General features: G+C 62.9%; 1 protein-coding gene across 1 annotated transcript in view; it reads right to left on the bottom strand.

Annotated features, from left to right (window-relative positions):
* Positions 1-9209, bottom strand: part of SLC6A6 (solute carrier family 6 (neurotransmitter transporter), member 6) — a 135821-nt gene that overhangs the window by 10977 nt on the left and 115635 nt on the right. The window contains exons 6-8 of the mRNA XM_012658459.1: positions 2619-2753; positions 1263-1366; positions 1035-1159 (exon numbers count right to left, since the gene is read on the bottom strand). Coding sequence (XP_012513913.1) covers positions 1035-1159; positions 1263-1366; positions 2619-2753 — 364 coding nt within the window. The remainder of the gene's footprint in view (positions 1-1034; positions 1160-1262; positions 1367-2618; positions 2754-9209) is intronic.

Raw genomic sequence — 9209 nt, 5'->3', positions numbered from 1 at the left:
CGCGCTACGTCCTGTTTGACCCGTTAAGCTACATAATTATCCCGCTCGAAGGCAGGTCCCTGGACACGGTGCTTGTTAAAAGCTCATTAGAGGAATAATCACCGTCTATCGCCGGCGGCTCAGACACCACCGTGGGAATAGACGACAAGATCTCGGGGGTGGAGGCAGAAGGAGCGATTTCGGGGGACGACGTTTGCGCGTCTGAGAACGCCGCGTCGCGCACGGAGGCAGGTGTCCGTCTGCACCTCCGGATGCCGAGTTTGCTCGTCCTCCCGGCCCTCGGTCTCCGGCCGCCTGGGGCGCTGTCGGGGGCCGTAGCCGGCGTGTTCGGGGGTCTACGTTGGGAACGGGGGCGTCGGGGAGGCGTGTGGGGGGCCGGGGCGTGGATGGGCCGACGTGGCCAGCACCAGGCCGGCCCGAGCCCTCCTCCCCTGCGAGCTGGACGTCTCTGGACCCGCAAAGCCAAGGCGCTCTCTGTCCGGCCCAGGCGCGCGGTCTAGACCTGGGCCGCTGGGACGTGGCTGCACCGTCCAAAGAGCGTGGGGACGGCCGGGACGGCCGCCGTGCCCAGCCCTGGCCTGGGGTGGCCCCTGGAGTCACAACCCCCCTACCGTTCCCTCCACCTGAAACGGGCCTCAACCCAAGACCCTCAGCTGCCTCCAGCAGGTGTCGGCCCAGCGGGTCCGTGTGCAAAATCACAACCCGCCCCGGCAAACATTCACCCTCCAGGTGAACTGGGCACGGCCCAGGAAGAGCATGAAGCCGGGAAGGTGGGCTTTGGGGGCGCTCGGGGCCGAAGGTGACCCCGTCATCCGAGTCACCCCAGTTTTAAACCCGCCGGCCCGGGACCGCAGGCCGCCGCAGCCGGGTCCCGGATCCTCAGCACCGGAGACCCTGGGATTCTGGCAAGTGGGAGCCCGGATCATTCTCGGCTTCCAGAACCCCCCGGCCGGGGCTCCGGATGCGTCCGGTTGTGATTCCTTCCGGGGGTCCCCAGGCAGGCGCCCGCCACGCTGCCGCCGAGACCACCGTACCTGACTCGGCCACGTCGGCAATGTCCGCCCCTCGCTCTTGCGCCATGAAGCCCAGGACGGAAAAGATCGCGAAGCCAGACACAAAGCTGGTCCCGCTGTTGAGGCATCCCAGCAGCAGACAGACCCTGGGTGGCACACACGTCAGGGGGCAGGTTAACTCGCGGCACGAGGGGTCCCCGCGCCCCTCCTCGCCTCGCTCTCGCGCGCCGCCGCCGCCGCCACACTTGCCTGTACGAGTTGTACTTGTACTTGTTGTAGCTCCCCAGCGAGGTCATGGCGCCCAGGCAGATGGCGTAGGAGAAGAAGATCTGGGTCCCGGCGTCGATCCAGACCTGCCGGGGGGGAGAGACAGAGATTGAGAGAGAGAAGAGGGCAATCAGGGCCGACTTCTCGGAGGAGGCGGCAGCGAACCCCGGCGACCAGACACCCTCCCCGCTGACCCCGTCACTTATCGGGGTCAAGAGGCTGGGCTTTTTTTTTTTTTTTGAGACAGAGTCTGGCTCTGTCGCCCAGGCTAGAGTGAGTGCCGTGGCGTCAGCCTCGCTCACAGCAACCTCCAACTCCTGGGCTCAAGCGATCCTCCTGCCTCAGCCTCCCGAGTAGCTGGGACTACAGGCATGCACCACCATGCCCGGCAAATTTTTTCTATATATTTTCAGTTGTCCAACTAATTTCTTTCTATTTTTAGTAGAGACAGGGTCTCGCTCTTGCTCAGGCTGGTCTCGAACTCCTGACCTCGAGCAATCCACCCGCCTCGGCCTCCCAAGTAGCTGGGACTACAGGCGTGAGCCACCATGCACGGCTAATTTTTTTCTTATATATATTTTTAGTTGTCCAGCTAATTTCTTTCTATTTTTAGCAGAGACGGGGTCTCGCTCTTGCTCAGGCTGGTCTCGAACTCCTGACCTCAAACAATCCGGAGGCTGGGCTTTTGAAGCACAGGAATCCGGATTGCAGCCCCGGAGTGATCCCGGGCAAGGAGCTACCCTTCCTGGAGCCTCGGTTTTCACGTCTGCAAAATGGGTCCACTCCCGCCCTGCCCCACGGAGCTATCATTCGGGTCCAAGGAAGGAAGATGTAGCGGAGGCTGCTGCCACCGCTGGGACTGTCACTGTCTGGGCCCCGCTGAGCGGGAATGGGGAGGAGTCCCCAGGGGAACGCACAGGCGAAAGTGCTCTCCGGAACCTTCACCGACGGCCACCTCCCCTCCCACCCCTGCTCCGTCCAGGCCGGGAGGACGGTGGGGACAGAGACTCCGGCAAGCACGAGGCTGAAGATCCGGGGCACAGAAGGTCCCCGGTGGGCCCCTAAGGCCCCCCAGGTTTTCTCCGGCTCCCGGAGGCCGCACGGCTGAGCTCCGGGACGTGGACTTTCGGAATCTGCCCCTCGACCTCCCAAGGGGCCCTTAACTCGGAAGTCCAGCCTCGGCCGGGAACGCCGGCGGCTGCGGGCAGAGGCCGGGGCCGAGGGCCAGACCGGCTCAGGAGGCGACCCCCCCTCCCTTCCCTGGCGCCGCCCGCGCCAGCCCAGCGGGGAAGCCCCGGGCGGGGGGACGGAGGCCTGCGTGTCCCGGCCCCACGGTACCTGCGGGTCCTCCAGGCGGCTGATGTCAGGGTACAGGTAGAACTTGATGCCTTCGCCCGCGCCAGGCAGCGTCAGCCCGCGGATCAGCAGCACCAGCAGCATGGCGAACGGGAACGTCGCCGTGAAGTAGACGACCTGCGCGGGCGAGAGGGGGTCAGGCGGGCCACGGGCGGTACCTGCCGCCGCTGAGTCCGAGAGATTCGGATGGTTAAGAATCAGGTCGGTGCGGGTTCGAATCCCAGCTCTGTCCCCTCGTTTGCTGTGTGGCCTTGGGCTGGTTGCTTAACCTCTCTGGGCCTCAGTGAAATTTGGTGACGTGTACTAGAAGCCCCCCGTCAAGGGGTGAGGTGAGGATTCGATGATACCGTGCTCGTCACGCTGTCGAAACAGCGCCCGGCACTTAGTAGGTGCTCAACAAACGGGTCTCGTTATTGGCACCGTGGTTTTGCCGTCACCACACGGAAACTTCTGGCAGGGAAATGAGGCCCGCAGCCAGGAACAGGGAAGAGGCTCCACCTCCCTGGGTCACTCCACGCCACACCCCAAAACGTGGGTCTGCAGCGGAGGCTCAGTGAGGCCGAAGGACCCGCCCGGGCATCCGCAGAGCGCAGGACTGGAACCCAGAGCCTGCGCACGGGTAACCCCCTCGCTCTGGGGGAAGCTGTGAGCCACATCACTTTGCCAGCGGGGGGCACAGGCAGAAGCTTGCAGCACCCCCGACCACCTCCGAGGATCAGGGGCCCGGAAGGAGCCAGGGTGTGGTCAATGTACCCATTTTACAGATGAGGAAACTGAGACCCACAGAACGGGGTGAAGGTGCCCATGGCGGGGGGCGGTGCCAGGGAGCCGCGGGGCACTCCTGGGGCCCAGGCAGTTGTAACAGACACTGACATTCGGTGACAGACCTCAAACCTCACCCAGCTGCCCCGAGCCCGGCAACCGCAGCCTGCGTTTATCGTGACTTCTACGCCCGCTGGTTCCCGCCCTGGCCCCCTGAGGGAAGTTTTATGACTATCTCCGTTTTGGAAGTGAGGAAAGCGAGGAAACTGTGAGATTCCTATGGTTAAGAATCAGGTCGGTGCGGGTTTCGATCCCAGCTCTGTCCCCTCGTTTGCTGTGTGGCCTTGGGCTGGTTGCTTAACCTCTCTGGGCCTCAGTGAAATTTGCTCAGAGAGAGCCCGGCACTTGCTCAGGGTCACACAGAGCTTCAGCCGCAGATTGGGGGGACTTGCCCCAGAGCCCGGCACAGCGGAGCAGCGAAAAGCCCCCACAGCCGACAGTTTACTGATCCTGCCAGAGACCAGAGAGGCGCTGGACTCCCCGAGGCTGGGGCCTCAGCGACTGGCCTCAGGCACGTCCCTGCCCCTCTCTGGACTCCGTTTCCCCGCTGCAAACGGACGGCCTTGGACCCCTCTGGTTCTCCAGGCCAAGGGCGGGTCAGCGGGGGGCTGCCCGGATGGGGATCTTGCTGCCTTGGCCAGCTCCTCCCGGGCGACCTTGGCCTCAGCTTCCCCATCTACACGACCACTTCCCAAGGACGGGGGGCGGCTGGGCGGGGGCCCATCGTCGGGAAGCCAGAGAAGCGGGGAAAGAAGCGAGAAAAGAAAGCCAGCCGGCACCTCCCTTCCTGAGGACGGGCAGACAGACAGACGGACGGACTGCCCGGCAGACAGGCGCCCACCCCGCCCCAGCTGCTGAACAATAGCCGCAGACGGCGGCCCGGCAGGGTCCCCAGAGGGCGGCCACTTCAAAGCCAGCTGGGCGTCCCCGGGCCAAGCGACCAGCCCGTGGCCAGAGGGCTTTGTGCTGGGGACCTGGGCCTTTGAGCGTGTGCCCAGCAGTCTGCTAAGGGGTCAATAAGCAGCATCTCATTTAACCCTCACAACCGGGAAGAGCTGGGTCCTAGGTACGATCACCTGCATTTTCCAGCTGGGGAAACTGAGGCCCAGAGAGGGGACGTCACGCTCGTTGCCGGAGCCTCACTCCCCACTGGGTCCACGGGGCTGAGCTTCCTGTGTGTCTGCGTCTGCCCCTTCCTGGACCCCGTGCTCTGTGAGGGGCAGGGACAGGCCAGCACGGGGGTGACCGTAGGAGGCGCAAGACCGAGGGGCACCCAGGTCGGGAGCGGGGCTGCCCGGGTCCAAATCCCGGCTTGGCCGCCGACAAGCTGTGTGATGTCGGGCAGGTTAATGAACCTCTCTGGACCTCAGTTTCCCCATCTGTGAAATGGGACTACCCGCTGCACATCAGCACGGAAGATCGTCAGGATTAAATGAGCTAATAGACGGCAACTCAGGTGACGCGAACTCGGCTCCTGAGCCTCTCCAAGCCCGGGCCCTCCCCCCGCCCACCGCCCGCTCCTTCCCGCTGGACCAGCGACGGCCTGTCTGCTGTCCGTGAGCCCAGCCCCCGCGGCGGCCGCCGCCTGGACCGGGGCCAGGGCTGGAAGCCTCGGCCGGCGGGCGGGCGGGCGGCCTCTTGGCGGTGGCGCTGGAGGAAGTCTGCAGAGCCTCTGTTTGTCCTGGCTTCTGTCGCTGGCCCAGGCCCCGCTATTGTTCTGGGAGCCGCCCCACAGGGGAGGTTGTCACCCAGGGTGAGGTCGGGGACCTCCGGCAAGTCACGTCTTTGCTCGGCCACAGCCGGGGCCTGCCACCTCCAACTTGGCTCTGATCTAGTGTCCGGCACACTCCGCATGTCTCAAAGGTCGCCCGCTGCTCTGGGCAGACAGCAGGCCTGGGGGCTCCCCGGGGGTCCGGGTCAGACATGCCACAGGGCCTTTGCACTGGCTGTTCTCTTCTGCTTGGAGTTTTTTCCCTGCAGAGAGCCACGTGGCTCAGCCCTTCACATCTCTGCTGCGAACCCGCCTTCCCAGTGAGCCTCGCCCGGCCACCCTACTTCAAACCGCTCCATCCGTCACCCCCGCTCTCCTTTGCTGTTCTGTCGCCCCCCCCCCCGTGGCGCCTGTCACCATCGGACTCCTCTGTCTTTTTCACCTGCACTTTGTTCCACTCTGACTCGTCCCGCCAGGCTGTCGGCTCCCAAACGACAGAGATTTTTGCCTGTTTTGTTGACCACCGCGTGGCTCATTTAATCCTCACGATCTTTTGTGCGCGTGTGCAGTGGGTAGTCCCATTTCACAGATGGGGAAACTGAGGTCCAGAGAAGAGGTTAATTAACTTGCCCGGCACATGAGCAAACGATCACGTCTCCAGCAGAGCCCAGCAGCTGAGCTCCACGGGGACTCCCTGCTAGACTCCCTTCTGCCACCTCGAGACGCTTTTTTTGACCCTGGGGAGGGTTCTGGCTTCAGGAGATTTTCCCGCATCGAGACGAGCCAACACCTTCGTTACCTGCGGCCCGGCGCCCTGGGTCCAGGCTCACGCCTCTGACCACAGCAGACTGTCCCTGCGCTGACCTCTGCCATCAGAACGACCACGACATCGGCCCATGTTCTTGGTTGTCAGGGAATTATTATTAATTAATAGTATCAGGGAATTAATTATTCGGCTCTAACTGGTAACAGGCAACATTTGACTTATCCACTAACGTTTTCATTGTTGCCAACATATAAGTCACACCTAAAACCTTAACGACAAGCTAACGATTTTAATTATTAGCCACGACGTCTGTTAATCGCTAACCTCCTGGTTACTGTGTAACGCGTTATTCAGCCGCAAATACTCCACTTACAGCTGTTACTTCGGTTAACAGCGAACGTTCTGTCTACGAGCGAATGATTTAATTATCAGCTAATACCTGCCCGAACAACTGACATCGGGGTTACGGGCCGAAATGTCAGTTGTAAATCAATGCAGTTCAGCCGATTTAGCAGCTGAAACCCAAGCCAAGTACTTCTCAGGCCGCCATGCGCATTGTGACCATCCGGGGGTTATTGTTCCCTCTGATTCTGCAAATCTGACAAGCCCCCGGGCGCTACTGATGTTGCCCGTCCTGCCGTCAGCTTGTCATTAGCAACACAGTTGCGGCCAAGCGGGCGCGGTGGCTCACGCCTGCGATCCCAGCACTCGGGGAGGCCGAGGCGGGAGGATCGCTCGCTCAAGGTCAGGAGTTCGAGACCAGCCTGAGCAAGAGCGAGACCCTGTCTCTACTAAAAACAGAAAGAAATGAGCTGGACAACTAAAAATATATAGAAAAAATTAGCCGGGCACGGCGGTCCATGCCTGTAGTCCCAGCTATCCAGGAGGCCAAGGCAGGAGGATCGCTTGAGGTCGGGAGTTCGAGACCTGCCTGGGCAGCATAGCAAGACCCCGTCTCTAAATAAAACACAAAAAATCAGCCACGCTTGCTATTGTGAGCCTGTAGTCCCAGGTACTCGGGAGGCTGAGGCAGGAGGATCGCTTGAGCCCAGGAGTTGGAGGTTGCTGTGAGCGAGGCTGACGCCACGGCACTCTAGCCCGGGCGACAGAGCGAGACTCTGTCCCAAAAATAATAAAAATAAAAAAATACAACCACGGTTGCCAGCTAACCTCCTGTTACCAGCTAACTTACCAGTTACGACTCCACACTGGTTATCTGCCTCACCTGCCAACGCCTCGGAAACCAGCGGTGGCTGGAGAGAGCGAGCCGGTGGTTAAACCATCGGCACCGTGACCCGGGCACGTGCTACAAACACCCCCCCGGCTACCTCCCTCCCAGACCTGGGCTCGTCGTGGGCAGGAAGGCCCGGGCCGGCCCGGAGCCTCCACGCGGCCCCGCGGGACGCAGGGCAGGGACAGAAGCTCCACTCACCTTCCCCGTGGACCTGACGCCCTTCCAGATGCAGAAGAAGCAGATCACCCAGACCAGAAGCAGGCAGAGCGCGAGGTCCCACTTCAGCGCGCCCGGGTGGTCGATGCCGGGGGACAGGCTCAGGACGTTGCGCCTTCGGGCAAACACAGAGCGAGACGTCAGGGGGGGGCGCCGCGCCCCGGGCAGGGGGGGCCGAGGCCTGGGCTCCGACAGCCCCGGGTTCGAATCCCGCCTCAGCCGCTGCGTCGGCACCGGCCGTCTTGCCTTCCCGATCGTCTGGGGACAGAGTTATCGGGAAGTCGGGAAGGGAATGAATTCAGTCCGGCAAACCCGGGTTCAACTGAGCCTGGCCTCAGCCAAGTTAGCCTCAGTTTCCTCATCTGTAAAATGGGTACGGAGTCCCCGTCGGGGCCTCAGCGGAGCCCTCCTCTGTGCCCACCGTGGGCCAAACGCTGGCTTCAGATCTCAGCCCCACTGTGGATACAACTGCTGACTCCGGGCAAGTCACCAGACTCTCCCGGACCTCAGTCTCCTCATCTGTACAACGGGGCGACTGCTCTCCCCCAGCACGGTCTGTTCCGTGCCTCCTTCATTTTATCCACCCTCGCGCGCTGCTGTCCGCGTCTCTCAGTGAAACGTGGGCCCCGCCGGGCCCGACACGCAGAGTCCGGGCCGCAGCGAGTCCCGGACGAACCTCGGCGGCCGCGGCTTTCGTGGCATTCAGATAGATGCCCGCGGAAGCTTCCGGCACACAGCTGGTGCTTAAGCAGTGCTGGCTTCCTCCTCTACCCCCCGCTACCCATCTCGGAGGAGGGAGGTGGTTGGTTTCGAGCGCTACCGGGACGGGACAGCCACCAGGCGTGCCCGGGGCCACAGGGTGGGGCCGGCGTGTCTGGAATCGAAACTCGAGCTCCCGCCGGCCCTGCCGTCCCGTCTCCGGGCTGCTGGCCGCGCGGACGGGCCCGGGAGCATCGGGGCTCCCTTCCAGCGGGAGCCGCTCCGTGTCCAAAGGCCTCTCCCAAGCAGGAGGGGCAGGGGCTGACGTGTGACCCTGTGCCTCAGTTTCCTCTTTTGTGAAACGAGAATAACAGCTGTTGCCCAGCACGCTGCTCCGGAAAGCTCTCCAGAACGAGGCCTCCGTCTCGTTCCCGGCACCTGGAACAGCGCCGGGCACGTAGTAGCGGCTCAATAAAAACCTGCTACATGAACGAACAGACCAAGGGACCCCGCTGGGGTGCTGGTGAGTTCTCACGCCACTCCGGACCAATCCATGAGATAAATCCTCCCCCGACACCCCCCTAAGAAGGGGCAGCTTCCCTCTGTCCTTTCCTCGCTGGTCTTGGTGACCCCGGTGGCCCCCCCCGGACGTCACCAGATAACACCGACGACCGAACAAAAGCCCCCAGTGACCCCGGGGCGCCTGCCAAGCCCTTTCCACTTTCCCTCACCGGAGCCAGGGAGCAGGGACCGTTCAACCTATTCTACAGATGGGAAAACCGAAGCCTCGAAGGCCTTGACCACGTCACGAAGCCAGCGGGCGACAGGCGGAGCTGCCGCCCCAGACGCGGGCCTGTCAGGCTCCGAAGCCCGTGCTCTCTCCGCCCCTCTACGCCGCGGGTCTGATTCTAAGAGAAACCGAGTCACGCGCTTGCTTCTCCGCTGCTGGCGCAGTCGTTTGCAGGGTGTCGGGGCGGCATCCAGCGACGCTTCCCTCGACCCGGCAAACGCGTCCCTGAGACGGTCTCCCCATCGCCGCCCTCGCACGCACGGCCCCAGACACGGCGCCCGCCGCAAGCAGCGGCGTCTACAAAAGGCTCCCGCTGGGCCGCGCAGACGTCCCGG

This window comes from Propithecus coquereli, unplaced genomic scaffold, assembly GCF_000956105.1.
Source record: "Propithecus coquereli isolate 6110/MARCELLA unplaced genomic scaffold, Pcoq_1.0 Scaffold588, whole genome shotgun sequence".
Classification (NCBI taxonomy): Eukaryota; Metazoa; Chordata; class Mammalia; order Primates; family Indriidae; genus Propithecus; species Propithecus coquereli.
Note: the sequence above shows the minus strand (reverse complement) of the source record. Positions and strands in the feature narration are given on the sequence as shown.